The 19342-nt window shown below is 45.6% G+C and overlaps 1 protein-coding gene across 3 annotated transcripts; it reads left to right on the forward strand.

The window, feature by feature from the left end:
* The first annotated feature begins 827 nt into the window (after positions 1-827).
* On the forward strand, positions 828-18733 carry rnf168 (ring finger protein 168). 3 transcript variants are annotated; one of them, XM_056283531.1, is made up of 9 exons: positions 828-1453; positions 1712-2111; positions 2242-2461; positions 6249-6450; positions 6692-6762; positions 10802-10972; positions 16393-16490; positions 17428-17500; positions 17776-18733. In XM_056283531.1, the coding sequence occupies exons 3-9, from the start codon at positions 2309-2311 to the stop codon at positions 18487-18489; spliced, it is 1482 nt and encodes a 493-aa protein (XP_056139506.1). In that variant the 5' UTR covers positions 828-1453; positions 1712-2111; positions 2242-2308; the 3' UTR covers positions 18490-18733. The 3 variants fall into 3 exon arrangements, with proteins under 3 accessions (XP_056139506.1, XP_056139504.1, XP_056139507.1); XM_056283529.1 differs by lacking the exon at positions 1712-2111; XM_056283532.1 differs by lacking the exon at positions 1712-2111 and having other exon boundaries at positions 828-1104.
* Positions 18734-19342: the final 609 nt, after the last annotated feature.

A 19342-nucleotide genomic window follows, 5' to 3' on the forward strand; every position in this document is an offset into this window, starting at 1 on the left:
GGTTGCAATGTGAAGTGGATCCTTGCGTCTTTCATTCTTCAGAAGCTGAAACTACTGGCCATCTATTTTGTGAGTGCTCTTATGCTGATTTGTTTTCCTTAAAACTGGACTTTCTTCTGCGTATAGTGACATTATTTATTTAAATAATCAATGTAAATGCAGACATGTCAGACCTTGTTAATCTCGTAATTATTTGGGGTAAATATCTACTTGTAAATGGAATGGCAGTACTCCCTCTTTCACCCTTTCCTTGCGCAGCTTTGCCATCTACTTTTAGCCACTGGGAAATGTGGAAAGAATGAACAGAAAGGCTGAATCACTGCACACATGTGCATCTCAGCCCCTGCCATCTTCAAGTCTCTTGCCTTGCTCTCTTCTGCTCCGTTCAGATGACCCTGTTCGTTTTCTTTTTGTGCTTTTTGATTTGTTTGCAAAACATTATTTAGCCCGTCTTGTTTTTCACTGTTCTGACGTCTCCGTATTGTATTGTCGCAACTGTCCTGGACCGCCATTTCCACCATTGCTGATGTATTTCCATCCTTCATGTTGTATTTATCCCCAAACTTGTGTAGATTTTTACTCTATTTAAAAAAAGTCAACGAGACAAAATGGCAAGAAAAGAAAAGAAAAGAAAAGAAAAGAAAAGAGTGACAACGCGTCATTGCGGAGCCCCTGAGTGGTGACGTCAAGCTTTTCAAGTCGACGAACTACAAAAAAATAAAAATGTAGAAACTTGATGTGACCACTCGGGGGCTCTGTACACCATAGCGTTGGATGCCAGCCGTTTGAAGGCAGAAGAAGAAGCAGAAGCGAGGCAGAAGAAGATGAAGAAGCAGCAGCAGAAGCGGCGCGTATCGCGTCGGCTGGGCTGGTGTTGTGAGTCGGTCTGAACGGTGGAGTGCGGTGTTTCTAAACACGACGAGGCAGAAGAAGAAGAAGAAGAAAAAGAAGCAGAAGAAGAAGCAGCAGAAGAAGAAGCAGCAGCAGAAGCGGCGCGTATCGCGTCGGCTGGGCTGGTGTTGTGAGTCGGTCTGAACGGTGGAGTGCTGTGTTTCTAAACACGACGAGGCAGAAGAAAAAGAAGCAGAAGAAGAAGCAGAAGAGGCGCGTATCGGGTCGGCTGGGCTGGTGTTGTGAGTCGGTTTGAACAGTGTGGAGTGCGGTGTTTCTAAACACGACGAGGCAGAAGAAGAAGAAGAAGAAAAAGAAGCAGAAGAAGAAGCAGCAGAAGAAGAGGCGCGTATCGCGTCGGCTGGGCTGGGCTGGTGTTGTGAGTCGGTTTGAACGGTGGCGTGCGGTGTTTCTAAACACGACGAGGCAGAAGAAGAAGAAGCATCAGAAGAAGCAGCAGCAGCAGAAGAGGCGCGTATCGCGTCGGCTGGGCTGGTGTTGTGAGTGAGTCGGTGTGAACGGTGCGGCGCGGTGTTGCTGAACGCGACAGACCGGACTCAGGGTGAGTGCGGCAGTGTGTCGAGGTGGTCTTCAGTCGGTGGTTGGTTCTGGCCGACTCTTCCAGGCCGGCGCTGAACCTCCGAGCTGCATGTTTAGCATTAGTTTTAGCATCTAGCTAACGCTAGCTGAGCATTTATCCAGTGAACACTCGCTTGTTGTGTCTTTTATTTAAATTGGCATTCCTCTCAGTAATGTCAACTCATTGGAACTGACATACTTTTAATTACATATGATCTTGTACCCTGCTTTTGTCCACTAGATAGGCTGAAGTCGGATTTTATACAGTCGCCGTCCGGGGAAAAGTGACGCTGGCGGAGCTTAACGACTTGGCGTAGCCCCCGTCAGCGAGCAGTGGAGAAGCTAAGCTAACTGCTGGTAGTTACTCGACAATAGCAATGTGTTTTCGAGGAGCACAATACTTCCTAACAGCAGTGGGTTGATTTCTCAACTCGGCAGCCACTTTATTTTTTTCTTATAATACCAGTACTTGTACTTGAGCTTGACTGGTTGCAGACGGATGCTGTCATTCAAAGCCTTAGGTTAGCTGCTGCTGCTGCTGCTGCTCCTCCTGCTGCTGCTCCTGCTGCTGCTGGGGTCAAGATAATCCCCCTCTCAGAGACTGGGCGCCGTCGATGTTTCCGCCGCTGTGAAGTTCTTTAGTTGGGTGTCCTTACTCAGAAGCTCCACCTCCTTTATGCTTTATAGAAGCAGCCCTTCAGGCTGAATCCCTGCGTGTGCTGACTTACTGAAACAGATGTGTGTTTCTCCCTGTGCAAACACAACAAACAGGTGATACCCTACCTGGAGTGTTCAGATCCTTCTCCGAAAGCTCCATGCAGACACTGCAGGGCAGGGGATGCCACTGGTATCTAATGTGAAAATGACATCCGTATCAGAGGAAGGAGGAGGAAGAGGAGAGCTGTTGTCCCGGGATGAGTGTCTCTGCCCCGTCTGTCTAGAGATCTTTCTAGAGCCAGTTACTCTGCCCTGTGGCCATACCTTCTGCAAGGTAATACATACACACAAGACAATTACACAACATATTGCTATGTACCAGGGAGGCTCATTTTGATTTTTTTTTTCCTGACCAATAACTGATGCTCATTAACAGTCATTAACTGTTAACTGACAAGATTTAAATGTACTATTTACAACGGATGAGTGTCTGTGAAATAGGAAAAAAAACCAATACAACAAATGTTTTTCATACGAAGGGGTTTATTTTTACTTGGGCAAATAGCAACATAAACAACAATAACAGAACATGAGAACAACGTCACATCATCACACACCTGCAGCAAATAAGATAGACCAACAGGCCTACATGAAGAATATGTAACTTAAATAAATGTCTAAGTAAGTTCCAAATAGTAGCCAGACTTTCTAAAGAACAAAAACAGATTAACAAAACAAAAACACACACTGAATCCAGCTGCAACAATAACCCGATGCACATACATGTTAAATCCATCATTTACTGCCAGCTGCAGTGTATGCGCAAACTGGCAACTGAGTCCCAGTTCACTCGTCCAGGGGAGTTGGCAGCAACGATGTTACGTGCATTGTCGTGGACACACGCAGACACTTTCCCAGCATCCTCTACTCCCCTTCTGGCCTTGTATGCAAACTGCATCAGGTCCATTTGGTCGCTGAGTGATGCGGTGGGCTGTTGGCATATAACCTTTTCCATGCATTTACTGAGAATGGGGGCAAGGGCTATAGGACGGAAGTCATTCATGTCTTTGGCCCTGGGCTTCTTGGCAACAGGGATGATCATAGATGTTTTTCAGGTGAATGGGACTGAGCTAGTGTCAAGGAAACACTGGAAAAGTCTGGCAAACAGTACCTAGTTGATCAGCAGTCCTTCAGGATCTTCCCTCTAAGTCCATCTAGCCTGGCAGCCTTGCATGGGTTAAGTTCGCGAAATATGCTAACAGCCTCCCTCTCTGATACTGATATGGTGCTGTCATTCTGTGGCAAGAGTGGCTTCTCAGTGGGGTCATTGGACTTGTCAAATCGTGTGTAAAATATACTCTATTCATTTGCAGACTGTGGGGTCAGGGCATTGATTGGTTGGTTTTGTCTGTGGGCTACCCATCCTAATGTTGAGACCGTGCCATGCATCTCTTGGCGTTACCAGAAATAAGCTTGTTCTCAACCTTGTTTTTATAGTCCACCTCAGTTTGTTCTGAATGTCCTTATTTAAGGTGTTAACTCTCTCTCTATCACCCTATGTGAAGGCATACTTGTCCTGGGTCACACTTTGGTTCATATTGTAGCGACTGGAGGAGGCGCTCGCTCTGATGGTGGCTCTGAATTGGGGGAACGCTAATGTTTGGGTTGAAATTGTGATTTATGTGCTCGGGTGTTTGGTTTATGTTGGGGTGTGTTGTTGTTGTTTCGGGGTTTGACTCGGACTGAATAGACGACCGTTTTACTGATTGACTGACTGACTGCAGGACCATGACTATGACTGATGTTTTTAATAGTGACCTGGGGGGGAAAGCCATTGTTCGGCAACCATTTTGGGGGCAAATAAAAGAGCACTGTGGGGGTCGTGTGGTGTATGGAACAGGGGAGCTGCCATTATAAAGAGATCTGTGCCTCGTGCTTCCTTCTTCCACATCAGCTGGCCACAACATCTTCAGTAATCCAGGGGTTATTGTTGGGGTGAATTTTTGTAGGCATAATGGACTCTGTAAAATTGTATATATACTAAGCACAAAAAGTAAGGACATTGTGTTTGGTAGATTATTTCTTTGTTGTAACAATGCTTCTTGGCAATAAATCTTATACCGTTGGAAAGCCTGTTTATTTCTCTTTTAAATGGGGCCACATTTGTAAGGAACATGGATTTGTGGGATGAATAATAATGCCAAACAGCTTATTTTGCTGTTGCTATTGACTCTTGATTTGAGCTTCTGGTACCCCAGGTGCTGACCATCAGCTGCCTGATATAAGATGTATTGCCATTGTTACAACAAAGAAATAATCTACCAAACACACATTTCCTTACTTTTTGTGCTAAGTTTAGTTCATAATGGAGTCAGTGAGCGTGTTGTAGTCATCATTACTATTAAAGAAAACATCCCAGTCGGTGCACTGTAGGCAGCCTCACAACTCTTAAGCTGCCTCATTTGTCCAGGTAGGAATCACCTTGGTCTGTGTGGGGGGTGTTTTACGTCTGCCTGTATCTAGGCTGCACATGCAAGACTGTGATCAGAACGGCCCATTGGTGGGCGGCACCCTGCAGTGTATGTGTTCAGTACATTGCCAAAGCATAGATTCGTTGTTCTGTTCAGCCCAGCTGGGCAGGTCAAATACTGCTCCAGGTCAGGTAGTAGAAATGTAACATCACAGTTGGTAAAGTCACCAAGTAGAAAAACTGGTTGATCAGCTGCTCTGTTAAGTGCTTTATTTGAACTTACTGTACACTGTAAATCAACACCTGGAACGTAAACCAGAATAACTTTGATTTGCCTGTACTCCCGGGGTAGATATTGTGGTTGGAAGGATCCATCCATTATCCGAACCCCTTGTCCTGCTCTCAGGGTCGTGGGGATGCTGGAGCCTATCCCAGCAGTCATTGGGTGGCAGGCGGGGAGACACCCTGGACAGGCTACCAGGCCATCATACAGGGCCGACACGCACACACATTCACACGTAGGGGCAATTTAGTATGGTTGGACTACCCCGGGGCTCGAACCCAGGACCTTCTTGCTGTGAGGCAACCGCACCAACCACTGCGCCACCGTGCCGCCTGGTTGGAAGGATATGGTCATTGATTCAGATTGTCTGGTGCTTACAGTCTCACAACAGTAAAGTTTGTTGCCCACCTATCATTGATCGCCGCGCACAGTCCTCCACCGATTGAGTTCCTGGTTTTCACTGGGTCTCTGCCAGAACGTGGGATCGTGTAACCATCCAAGGTCACAGCCGGTATTTCACTTGTTAACCACTTGTCCGTGAAACAGAACAGACCTGTGTGCCTGTGATCCCCATCGTACTTGTCAACACTGAAAGTTTGTTCATCTTGCTATGAAGGGTACATTTGAAGTTGTAATTACAGGTGGCAGTAGTCTGCTGCCTCTCCTCCTTAATCTGTTGCATATTCATCCTCCTGATCCTCGTTTTGTCTTGTTATTGTCCTGCTTAAACGTAGGGCTCTGCGTCTTCCGTATGAGCGCTGGTAGGACCTCTGGTGCTAGTCCTCGGATAGGTGCGTACAACAGACTCAACAGGTCACGCCTGGTGTACCTGAACTGAGCACCCAGACCACTGCTGTGTACCTGAACCCAGCACCCAGACCACTGCTGTGTACCTGAACCCAGCACCCAGATCACTGCTTTACGGGGAAGTTGGCTTTGTGATGATTGCGAGTATTGGGTCCACCAGGATGCGGATTACCCAAAGAATTAGCATATATTTAACTTGCATCTTGAAGGTTTATATGGTTTATCGGTAAATAATTGAGGGAAATTTGACAAATAAACAACGAGCCAAAAAGCACCAGCCGCAGGTCGTTGGACAGAGTTGCACCTCTGTTGGTGAAGAAGCTACATCTAGATTCAGTTTGTGTAATGAGCACACAGCAAGGCTGTTGGGATGTGCTTCTGAAACAGGTCCAATACTGATGTGGTTATGGGGTCACAGCAGAGTAAGCCACATTCATACTGCACATGTGTCCTCATGAGTTTTGTCCTCTGGTGCCCACATTCTTTCTAATTTGAACAGTTCTCTGTCTAAACTCTTTCTGTCGCTCTTTTGTCTTTGTTTGATGTCATGTCGTCTGTCAGCCCTGTTTTCTGGAGACTGTGGACAAGGCCACCCTGTGCTGTCCTATGTGCAGGAAGAGGGTGTCGACGTGGGCCAGGCTCAATTCCAGGAAGCAGACCCTGGTGAACGACGAACTGTGGAGACAGGTGCAAGCCGCCTTCCCCCTGCAGTGTCAGCGCAGACTCATCGGGCAGGAAGGAGGACAGGAGGAGGAGGACCAGGGTAAGAACACTTAGATATGTCCCCAAAAACGATTCATCCATGATTATTCATCATCGTGATGTCAGCCTGAACCAAGCATGAAGTAACCATCAGACACAAGCTGGTAGATGTTGTGCTGTTGGTCTGCTGGACCATCCTGCTCACCTGCTGAACAACCACCATAGTCAGCACCAGTGAGCTGTGAAGTAAAGGTAACATTTTTTACTGTTTGTGTTGTTGACGTGTTTCTGTGTGCTTGCAGTATTTGTGTCCACGCCCAGGGTGTGCCCCCCAGGAGAGGTGAGGAGAGAGTACGAGGACCAGATCAGCAAAGTGAGCATCACTCTCATCAGGGTCTTTCTCTAAAACTGACTTAAGTGATTTTTCTGACCGCTACATTTCACACAGTAGTAGTACAGAGATGATATAACACACACTCGCAGTAGTTGTACAGTAGATGTACAGTAGATTTCACACAGCAGTTGTACAGTAGACGATATAACACACACTCACAGTAGTTGTACAGTAGATTTCACACAGTAGTTGTACAGTAGATTTCACACAGTAGTTGTACAGAAATGATATAACACACACTCACGGTAGTTGTACAGTAGATTTCACACAGTGGTTGTACAGTAGATGATGTAACAGACACTCGTTGTACAGTAGATTTACACAGTGGTTGAACAGTAGATGATATAACACACTCGCAGTAGTTGTACAGTAGATTTCCCACAGTAGTTGTACAGAGATGATATAACACAAACTCACGGTAGTTGTACAGTAGATTTCACACAGTGGTTGTACAGTAGATGATATAACACACACTCGTTGTACAGTAGATTTACACAGTAGTTGTACAGTAGACGATATAACACACTCACAGTAGTTGTACAGTAGATTTTACACAGCAGTTGTACAGTAAATGATATAACATGGTGTATTTACAGTAGATTTCACAGTAGTTGTACAGAGATGATATAACACACACTCACAGTAATTGTACAGTAGATTTCACACAGTAGTTGTACAGGGATGATATAACACACACTCGCAGTAGTTGTACAGTAGACGATATAACACTCGCAGTAGTTGTACAGTAGATGTACAGTAGATTTCACACAGCAGTTGTACAGTAGACGATATAACACACACTCACAGTAGTTGTATAGTAGATTTCACACAGTAGTTCTACAGTAGATTTCACACAGTAGTTGTACAGAGATGATATAACACACACTCACGGTAGTTGTACAGTAGATTTCACACAGTGGTTGAACAGTAGATGATATAACACACACTCGCAGTAGTTGTACAGTAGACGATATAACACACACTCACAGTAGTTGTACAGTAGATTTTACACAGCAGTTGTACAGTAAATGATATAACACGCAGTGTATTTACAGTAGATTTCACAGTAGTTGTACAGAGATTATATAACACACACTCGCAGTAGATGTACAGTAGATTTCACACAGCAGTTGTACAGTAGACGATATAACACACACTCACAGTAGTTGTACAGAGATGATATAACACACACTCACGGTAGTTGTACAGTAGATTTCACACAGTGGTTGAACAGTAGATGATATAACACACACTCGCAGTAGTTGTACAGTAGACGATATAACACACACTCACAGTAGTTGTACAGTAGATTTTACACAGCAGTTGTACAGTAAATGATATAACACGTAGTTTACTTACAGTAGATTTCACAGTAGTTGTACAGAGATGATATAACACACACTCACAGTAGTTGTACAGTAGATTTACACAGTAGTTGTACAGAGATGATATAACACACACTCACGGTAGTTGTACAGTAGATTTACACAGTGGTTGAACAGTAGATGATATAACACACACTCGCAGTAGTTGTACAGTAGACGATATAACACTCACAGTAGTTGTACAGTAGATTTTACACAGCAGTTGTACAGTAAATGATATAACACGCAGTGTACTTACAGTAGATTTCACAGTAGTTGTACAGAGATGATATAACACGCACTCACAGTAGTTGTACAGTAGATTTACACAGTAGTTGTACAGTAGATGACATAACACACACTCACAGGCAAGTCACTTCTCACCCCTCCCATCTCGTTTCTATGGCGACCAAAGTGTGACAGACAGTGCTCACTGTCCAGTATTTCAGCTGGCTAGTGCTGTGGAGGACTCAGAAGTGATGCCAATGTTGCTAATTATCTTTTGGGTGTGTAAGTACAGTAAACACGTTTGCCTCAGAACTGTGTAACTTCATACATATTTCTGTGTAATCACACTTTCTAATCTCCTTCCTGCAAATGATAAGACTGAATGAAGCCTGGGGACACTGGTCCTAGCCCAGATTCAAAACGGCATAAGTACTAACTAACCATGTGACGCTGACCTCAACCCAAACCTTCATCTATCCTCAACCATGTTAAAATGTTGCCTGACATCAACACAATCCTTAGCCTGTGTTCAGGGTAAACAGCCTCACCTCAAACAAAAACCTGAATGCAATTACAAGAAAATGGAAAAGATGAATGTGGACCATGTACAGAGAGTGTAGAAAACTGGTCTGGGGCCTGCATCCATGGGCAGTTTAACCCTTGACTGCGTGTTTGACTTTGTGCGTTGTGAGTGGCTCGCCCATTTTGTGTGGGAGGAGGATCTTTTGAGAGGCACGGGACTCACCCAGAGACGGAGGTGCCCTTTACCAGATGGTTGAAACTAAACCCTTTACCAGATGGTTAAAACCAAACCCTTTACCAGATGGTTGAAACTAAACCCTTTACCAGATGGTTAAAACCAAACCCTTTACCAGGTGGTTAAAACTAAACCCTTTACCAGATGGTTAAAACCAAACCCTTTACCAGATGGTTAAAACCAAACCCTTTACCAGATGGTTAAAACCAAACCCTTTACCAGATGGTTAAAACCAAACCCTTTACCAGATGGTTGAAACTAAACCCTTTACTAGATGGTTAAAACCAAACCCTTTACTAGATGGTTAAAACCAAACCCTTTACCAGATGGTTAAAACTAAACTCTTTACCAGGTGGTTAAAACCAAACCCTTTACCAGGTGGTTAAAACCAAACCCTTTACCAGGTGGTTAAAACCAAACCCTTTACCAGATGGTTGAAACTAAACCCTTTACCAGGTGGTTAAAACTAAACCCTTTACCAGGTGGTTAAAACTAAACCCTTTACCAGGTGGTTAAAACCAAACCCTTTACCAGATGGTTGAAACTAAACCCTTTACCAGTTGGTTAAAACTAAACCCTTTACTAGATGGTTAAAACCAAACCCTTTACTAGATGGTTAAAACCAAACCCTTTACCAGATGGTTAAAACCAAACCCTTTACTAGATGGTTAAAACTAAACCCTTTACTAGATGGTTAAAACCAAACCCGTTACCAGTTGGTTGAAACTAAACCCTTTACCAGATGGTTAAAACTAAACCCTTTACCAGATGGTTAAAACTAAACCCTTTACCAGATGGTTAAAACCAAACCCTTTACCAGATGGTTAAAACCAAACCCTTTACCAGATGGTTAAAACTAAACCCTTTACCAGATGGTTAAAACCAAACCCTTTACCAGATGGTTAAAACCAAACCCTTTACCAGATGGTTGAAACTAAACCCTTTACCAGATGGTTAAAACCAAACCCTTTACCAGATGGTTGAAACTAAACCCTTTACCAGATGGTTGAAACCAAACCCTTTACCAGATGGTTGAAACTAAACCCTTTACCAGATGGTTAAAACCAAACCCTTTACCAGATGGTTAAAACCAAACCCTTTACCAGTTGGTTGAAACTAAACCCTTTACCAGATGGTTGAAACCAAACCCTTTACCAGATGGTTGAAACTAAACGATGAACTGAAAGTTGAGGGAAACTGGAGGTGTGATGCTGAGCTCAGTGCAGTCAGGTCCACAGTACAGGGAGTCATCTGACTCACTGTTGTTATCACATATCCCTTCATGCAGCTTTGAAACTCTCATTTTCTTCCAGTAGTACATGTGAACTCCATCTCCTTCTCTTTCTGTCCATCTCTTTCTTGCTCTTTGTCCGTCTTTGTCTCACACATATTCTCTCGCTGTCTGTCTGTCTCGTCAGCACACACTGTATTAATGGTGATGTAAGGGTGTACTGGGACAGGGTTACCCCGGGGAAGTGTATTGATGATGATGTAAGGGTGTACTGGGTCAGGGTTACCCCAGGGAAGTGTATTAATGATGATGTAAGGGTGTACTGGGACAAGGTTACCCCGGGGAAGTGTATTAATGATTATGTAAGGGTGTACTGGCTTGGGGTAACCCCAGGGAAGCTTCCCAGCTGGGTGCTGATGTTCTTCTCTCTTTGGGTAGCTGGCCGAGGAGAAACGATCTCTGGAGGAGGCGGAGAGGAGGGCAAGTGAGGAGTACATCCAGCAGCTCTTGGCTGAGGAAGAGGAGCAGATGGCTGAAGAGAGGAGGAGGCAGGAAGAGAGACAGCTGGAGGATGATGAGAAGCTGGCCACTCTGCTCAGCCAGCAACTGGTTTGTCTTTCTGTGTCTGTCTGTCTTCCTGCCTCCATGCCTGTCTATTTGTGTGTGTGTCTGATCTGTGTGTGCGAGCTTATACTTGTGTCTTTATGAGGGCCAGTTTGTGTTATTAACCATCAGAGTGAGGACATTTGGCCGGTCCTCACTCGGGTTGGGCATCGTTTGGATTTTAACGATTCTGGTTCTGCTTTTCGATTCCGGTTTGTAACGATTCTCGAATCCGGTCCTTTGAGAGGTGGGGTCAAAACAGGTCACATGCTCCTTTCACAGAAGAAAAATGTATTTAAAAAAAACTTTATACGAGCCATTCTGTTTTAAGAAGGGATCATTCATGTGACTGTCTCATTCTTATAGTTACATTTACAACAACTGTCTTCATACATGAAGACGAAGAAATAAAGACACAGGCCCACCCTGGTCTGGACTACCAGGTATTCTACTACTACTACTTTCGGCTGCTCCCGTTAGGGGTCGCCACAGCGGATCATCCCTTTCCATTTCTTCCTGTCTTCTGCGTCTTCCTCTGTCACACCAGCCACCTGCATGTCTTCCCTCACTACATCCATAAACCTCCTCTTTGGCCTTCCTCTTCTCCTCTTCCCTGGCAGCTCCATATTCAGCATCCTTCTCCCAATATACTCAGCATCTCTCCTCCACACATGTCCAAGCCATCTCAATCTTGCCTCTCTTGCTTTGTCTCCAAACCGTCCAACCTGAGCGGTCCCTCTAATATAATCGTTCCTAATCCTGTCCTTCTTCATCACTCCCAGTGAAAATCTTAGCATCTTCAACTCTGCCACCTCCAGCTCCGCCTCCTGTCTTTTCGTCAGTGCCACTGTCTCCAAACCATATAACATAGCTGGTCTCACAACCATCTTGTAAACTTTCCCTTTAACTCTTGCTGATACCCTTCTGTCGCAAATCACTCCTGACACTCTTCTCCACCCACTCCAACCTGCCTGCACTCTCTTTTTCACCTCTCTACTGCACTCCCCGTTACTTTGGACAGTTGATCCCAAGTATTTAAACTCAGATGTCTTTGTCACCTCCACTCCTTGCATCCTGACCATTCCACTGTCCTCTCTCTCATTCACGCATATGTATTCCGTCTTGCTCCTACTGACTTTCATTCCTCTTCTCTCCAGTGCATACCTCCACCTCTCCAGGCTCTCCTCAACCTGCACCCTACTCTCGCTACAGATCACAATGTCATCCGCGAACATCATCGTCCATGGAGACTCCTGCCTGATCTTGTCCGTCAACCTGTCCATCACCATTGCAAACAAGAAAGGGCTAAGAGCCGATCCTTGATGTAATCCCACCTTCACCTTGAACCCATCTGTCATTCCAACCGCACACCTCACCATTGTCACACTTCCCTCATACGTATCCTGCACCACTCCTACATACTTCTCTGCAACTCCTGACTTCCTCATACAATACCACACCTCCTCTCTCGGCACTCTGTCATAAGCTTTCTCTAAATCTACAAAGGCACAATGCAACTCTTTCTGGCCTTCTCTATACTTCACAATCAACATTCTCAAAGCAAACATCGCATCTGTGGTGCTCTTTCGTGGCATGAAACCATACTGCTGCTCGCTGATCGTCACCTCTCCCCTTAACCTAGCTTCTATTACTCTTTCCCAAATCTTCATGCTGTGGCTGATCAACTTTATACCTCTGTAGTTGTTACAGTTCTGCACATCGCCCTTGTTCTTGAAAATCGGTACCAGTATGCTTCTTCTCCACTCCTCAGGCATCCTCTCACTTTCCAGGATTGTGTTAAACAATCTAGTTAAAAACTCCACTGCCATCTCTCCTAAACATCTCCATGCCTCCACAGGTATGTCATCAGGACCAACTGCCTTTCCACTCTTCATCCTCTTCATAGCTGCCCTCACTTCCTCCTTGCTAATCCGCTGAACTTCCTGATTCACTATCCCTACATCATCCAACCTTCTCTCTCTCTCATTTTCTTCATTCATCAGCCCCTCAAAGTATTCCTTCCACCTTCTTAGCACACTCTCCTCGCTTGTCAGCACATTTCCATCTCTATCCTTGATCGCCCTAACTTGCTGCACATCCTTTGCAGCTTGGTCCCTCTGTCTAGCCAATCGGTACAAGTCCTTTTCTCCTTCCTTAGTGTCTAATCTGTCACACAACTTACCATACGCCTTTTCCTTTGCCTTTGCCACCTCTCTCTTTGCTTTACGCTGCATCTCCTTGTACTCCTGTCTACTTTCTTCATCTCTCTTACTATCCCACTTCTTCTTTGCCAACCTTTTCCTCTGTATAATTTGCTGTACTTCGTCATTCCACCACCAAGTCTCCTTGTCTTCCTTCCTCTGTCCTGATGACACACCAAGTACCTTCCTAGCTGTCTCCCTCACTATTTCTGCAGTGGTTTTCCAGCCATCTGGCAACTCTTCACTACCACCCAGTGCCTGTCTTAACTCCTGCCTGAACTCCACACAACAGTCTTCCTTCTTCAACTTCCACCATTTGATCTTCGGCTGTGTCTTCACTCGCTTCCTCTTCTTGGTCTCTAAAGTCATCCTACAGACCACCATCCGATGCTGCCTAGCTACGTTCTCCCCTGTCACCACCTTGCAGTCTCCAATCCCTTTTAGATGGCGCCTTCTACATAAGATATAGTCCACCTGTGTGCACTTCCCTCCACTCTTGTACGTCACCCTGTGTTCCTCCCTCTTCTTGAAATATGTATTCACCACAGCCATTTCCATCCTTTTCGCAAAATCCACCACCATCTGTCCTTCCACATTTCTCTTCTTGACTCCATACCTTCCCATCACCTCCTCATCACCTCTGTTCCCTTCACCAACATGTCCATTGAAGTCGGCTCCAATCACCACTCTCTCCTCCTTGGGTACCCTCTCCACCATGTCGTCCAACTCATTCCAGAATTCTTCTTTTTCATCCATCTCACACCCAACTTGCGGGGCATATGCGCTGATAACATTCAGCAATAAACCTTCAATTTCCAGCTTCATACTCATCACTCTGTCTGACACTCTCTTCACCTCCAGCACGCTCTTGACATACTCTTCCTTCAGAATTACCCCTACCCCTTTACTCCTCCCATTCACACCATGGTAGAAGAGTTTGAAGCCACCTCCGATACTCCTGGCCTTACTCCCCTTCCACCTGGTCTCTTGCACACACAGTATGCCTACCTTTCTTCTTTCCATCATGTCAGCCAGCTCTCTCCCTTTACCAGTCATAGTGCCAACATTCAAAGTTCCAACTCTCACCTCCACATGCCTACCCTTCCTCCTCTCTAGCTGCCTCTGGACATGCTTTCCCCCTCTCCTTCTCCTTCGCCCAACAGTAGCATAGTTTCCACCGACACCCTGCTGGTTATCAGTACCGGTGGCGGTCGTTGTTAACCCGGGCCTCGACCGATCCGGTATGTAAGTCTTATTTATGATCCGCATATTTGATTTGGCAAAGATTTTACGCCGGATGCCCTTCCTGACGCAACCCTCCCCATTTGTCCGGGCTTGGGACCGGCACTAAGGATGCACTGGCTTGTGCATCCTCAGCGGCTGGGTTCTGGACTACCAGGTATTAAACTACTTAAATTAGAAACAGTTCTTCTTTAGAAACACACGCATATCAGCCTTCTCGGGCTGTATGCGCACATGAGTGTTCAGCACAGAAAAAACACATTTCAGTGTTTGCATACAGTTTATAGCAATTCACTCATGTATAGGTTGTTTGCTGTCTCACTGTTGTGAAGAAGACAAACTGTATTAATTTTCACCTACCCAGTAGCGACGAGGTGCTCCTTGCTGTGTGCGCAGGGTTGGCTGAAGAGGACGCCGAGGCAGGACTTGCAGACTGGCGCAACGTGTCAGTACACCGTGTAGGGGAAGGTGTGGGGCCGTATTTGTTGTGCGTCCTTCCTTGCACAAAGCAATGTTGCCACAGGCGTTGCATTGTGCCAACCCTTAATTTTTCAAGGCAAAATGAAGCCACACTTCTGACCGCTGCTTGCTCTGGTCCATGATGGCGCACATTTGACTTGCAGAGGCGGAAGCTACGGAAGCTGAATGCCGCCAGCACAGACACTGAAACTACCTTTAGCGCGAGTGAAATGTATTTAGGAACTGATAGGCAGAATCCAAATTTGAATTTCTTAATGATTCCTTTGGAATCGGAATTTTGGAAACGGTTCTCCAGTTCTCGATGCCCATCCCTACTCCCTGGTGAACTTGATGAAGTTGTCCACAGAGCTGCATGCCGCCAGCACAGACACTGAAACTACCTTTAGCGTGAGTGAAATGTATTTAGGAACTGATAGGCAGAATCCAAATTTGAATTTCTTAACAATTCCTTTGGAATTGGAATTTTGGAACCGGTTCTCGATGCTCAACCCTAGTCCTCACTACTTTAAGGATCTATTTTAGGGTTAGGACTTGGGTTTAGGGTTGGGGTTAGAATTGGGGTTAAATTAAGTTTAGGGTTAGGACTTGAGTTTAGGGTTGGGTTACAATTAGGGTTAATTACGTTTAGGGTTAGGACTTGGGTTTAGGGTTGGGGTTAGAATTAGGGTTAGATGAAGTTTAGGGTTAGGACTTGGGTTTAGGGTTGGGGTTAGAATTAGGGTTATATTAAATTTAACGAATGCATGTGGAAGAAAAGTGGCGCCGCCGAAAAATCCACCAAGAACAGAGAGCCACAGGAATGGGTCCACTCCCAACTATCCCCTGTCCATGCTGCTCCAGCCTCTTCTATTCTCACCTTGGACTGTCAAGCCATCTTCGTTTTAAGCACACACCTTAATCTCTTGGAATGGATCCTTGGACATGAGAGACGCCAACGACGACGACGATATTAAATTTAGGGTTAAGATTTGGGTTTAGGGTTGGGGTTATATTAAGAATAGGGTTAGGATTTGGGTTTAGGGTTGGTTAGAATTAGGGTTAGATTAAGTTTAGGGTTAGGACTTGGATTTAGGGTTGGGGTTAGATTAAGTTTAGGGTTAGTACTTGGGTTTAGGTTTGGGGTTAGAATAAGGTCAGATTAAGTTTAGGGTTAGGCATGTAGTTCTGATGGTTAGGGTTAAGGGCTAGGGAGTGAATGTAGTCAATGAGGGGTACAAAAGTGCGGGGGGGCGGGCTCTGTCTGTCTTTATGCATACCAGTCTTTTGTCTATGTTTGCCTGCCTCTCCATCTCTGTCTCTTTGTCTCTGTCAGTCACATTTAGATATTCTGAGGATCCTCTAGTCATCTGTCCTCCAGCTTCATCCTCTCCTTTCCTCTTCCTGTACTTTCTTCCTGTTTTCTTCTCCTCTGCTGGAACTGACTCTCCTCTCCCATCATTTCCTCCCCTCCTTTCCTTCCTGTTTGTCCTCCTTTCCATCTCATCCTTTATCTGTCCCCTCTAGAATTCCAGTCCAATGTCAGACTTGCCGGGGAACGTCAGTTCTGCTGAGGTCACTCCGGCAAAGAGGAAACAGAAGTCCGGTTCTGGAGCCATAGAGAGGTGGGTCTCTTCCCAGAGTCCAGCCTGTTGCACAGAACTGCTTTAGTTGTTCCTGTTGTCTCTTCCCAGTCAGAGGGTTGTGGGTTTGGTTTGATTCCAGTCCTTCCTGTGTGCAGTTTGTATGTTCTGCCATGTTCACTGGAGTTTCCTCATTCAGTGTGGCGACCACTGTGTGTCAGCTGAGTTTCCTCGTACAGTGTGGCGACCGCTGTGTGTCAGCTGAACTGGTTTGATGTGACAGAAACAAACCTTATGAGAGAGTAGGACTGGTCGGTATAATACAGACATGGTGATGTGAGACCAGATGTGTTGTGGGATTGTGATTCTGGTAATATGGTGATGCAACTTAAATGTTGTCATTCCCTGGTCTCAAAGGCTGCATTACAGTAACGTGAAACAGTTTTCTGAACTTATTCCACTGTTAACTGAGTGAAATGAGTAATTAATGTCTCCACCTGCTTGGTCATCTTATCCCCATGACTACTGACCACTTCTCAACATTTCCTGCTGTGTAAATATCTTATGAAAGCACCAGTAGTCAGCCGCAAAACATCATCATGATCAAGGTCAGAAACATTGTGATATGTGATTGTGTCCATACCGTGTTGTGAGACATGTCTCTGTATGTGTAGTCGGGATAGTTCATGATACAAAACTATGCTGACAGTCTTGCCTTCTACCAACTTGACAGACGTTCTGTAATAGTAAGGAGGTCAAGGCTTCCCGGTGGCTCAACCATACAAGTGTGGACCATGTAGACTCAATGTCCACACATCTACCTGTTTCTCTTGCGTCTCCTGTCCATCTTCATTGCCCTTTTTAAAGCCAGAGACATGCTACACACCACTAGAGACTTACTCAAATCAGAGATGAGTTCCTGGTGTTGTGTCGTGGAAGAACATGTAGTAGTGGTTTGTTTTGATGTGTGTGTTCTCAGGTTCCTGTGTCCTGTTAAACCAAAGTTAAGCAGTTCAGACTCTAATCCCATCTCCACCTTTATGACCAACAAGGTGAGTGTCTGTGTTTCTCTCCCTCTCTGGCGCACTGTATTTTCTGCACCACTGCTTGTATGTGAGTATTTGACCTGGCTGACAGTTTGATAAGGGAGGTGGTCCAGTGTACCTGAACTGAACAGTGTATTCCTAGATGCATCACAGACGGGTGAGATGACAGGAGAAAACACGTACAGGACATCATCAGATTGGTTGCTATCCAGTTACAGGTCACGTGTTGTCATGGTGACAGTGCAGGGCTTTACCTAACTCCCTGTTGTTCTCCAAAACAGGAGAACATCCTCTGCTCTCAGGTCACACCCCGGGCATCCCTGAAGGAGCCGACCAAGTGTCCCATGCCCACACTGGAGTACTACGGCAGGCTGCAGGGCCCAGTGCATCCTCCATTGCCTGCTCCTCCACGGCTTCAGGCTGGAACAGCTAAATCCCCCCCTGTGTGCACCCAGGCTCACCCAGACACAGAGGGCGCTCTCTCGGGAAAGCGGAAAAGCTCAGAGATGGAGGCCAGCCAAGAGGAGCCTGACGTCGCCAAGCACATTTGTTCGTCCTCGGTCACAGGAGGTATGCAGGGGCAGACGCAGCGAGAGGTGGAGTTTTTCACTCGCCTGCAGCAGGAGGAGGAGGACCGGAGGCTGGCTCTGCTCCTGCAGGAGGAGCTGAACAAGGAAGCGGTGCAGAGAGCCACCGACCGGAGCAAGGAATCCTCCAACCCCTACCAGCTCCGACAAAAATCCAGCGCCCAGCCTGGTCCTGGTACCGCTGGTGCCGCGGATCAGGCTTCATCCAGTAAACCCACCAAAGCCTGCTCCTCTTCGTCCACAGCAAAAAAAAACAGAACAGAACGGAGGATTTCTTTGGAAAAAAAGACCTCAAACTCCTGCACCTCCAGCTCAGTGACGAGTAGCTGTAAGCAGGTCACGCTTACAGAAATGTTCCCCCGACAAGGAGGAGTGAGCACTTCCCTCTCTGACAGGAGAGACAAGTGACTGTCTCCCGTCACCCAGCTGTCAGGACACCTGCACTACCCCTTACTATGTAAGGCTGTAAGCCTTAGATTGGCCGTCTCGCCTTAACCATTTCAGATCTTTTTTTTGAACAGGGAGTCGTCAGGGTCACGTGTCCACCAGCAGCATCTGGCCAGACAGGATTATTAAAGAGTTTGTTTAGCTGCTGACTGCTGTGTCCCCTCATTCTTTTAGCATCTGATGTTGAAATAAAAAATGTATATCTCTGAAATGTTGTCAGCTCTGCTTTTATGGAGTTGGTATAATTTCCTTCTTAAAGCTGTAGTCCACAAGTTGTCTCGATTACGTGTTTATTTTCTCCATTTGAAAGGTGACGATGATGTTGTGGTTGTGTTTGGCGACAGTCAGTCCTCCAGTAGAACAGTGTTGTGGTGTAGTTGGATGAAGGAGGCAGAAAGACACAGACCTGTTGACTCTGATTCTCTGGGACTACAGATGAGCTGTAGCAGCCATTAATAATATAATAATAATAACTATTTATACATCACTTTTCTAAAGCCATGTTACAAAGTGCTTTACTAAGAAATAAAACCAGACGAGTCAAAAATAAGAGTAAGACCAAATAACTAGGAGTATAGATAAATAAAGACAGACAAACGTGTAAAAGCTTTCATAAAAAGAAAAGAGTTAAGACGAGGTTTAGAAGAAGCTAGAGACTTGGTTTGTCCCAGTTCAACAAGAAGAGAGGTCCATAGTGTGGGGGCTCTAACAGCAAAAGCCTGCTCACCCTTTGTGACAAACCCAGACCCGGGAATAAGCAGCAGGGCTCCGTCTGCAGATCTGTATGTTGGAGAGGGGGTGTATACCAGGTCAA

Source organism: Lampris incognitus, chromosome 7 (genome assembly GCF_029633865.1).
Source record: "Lampris incognitus isolate fLamInc1 chromosome 7, fLamInc1.hap2, whole genome shotgun sequence".
Taxonomy (NCBI): domain Eukaryota; kingdom Metazoa; phylum Chordata; class Actinopteri; order Lampriformes; family Lampridae; genus Lampris; species Lampris incognitus.

Bases quoted from the DNA above. Each gene is read 5' to 3' on its own strand.
- rnf168 (XM_056283531.1), top strand. From the start codon at position 2,309: ATGCCACTGGTATCTAATGTGAAAATGACATCCGTATCAGAGGAAGGA. The intron at 6,763-10,801 runs GTGAGCATCACT...CTCTTTGGGTAG, and splicing joins ACGAGGACCAGATCAGCAAA to CTGGCCGAGGAGAAACGATC. The intron at 16,491-17,427 runs GTGGGTCTCTTC...GTGTGTTCTCAG, and splicing joins GGTTCTGGAGCCATAGAGAG to GTTCCTGTGTCCTGTTAAAC.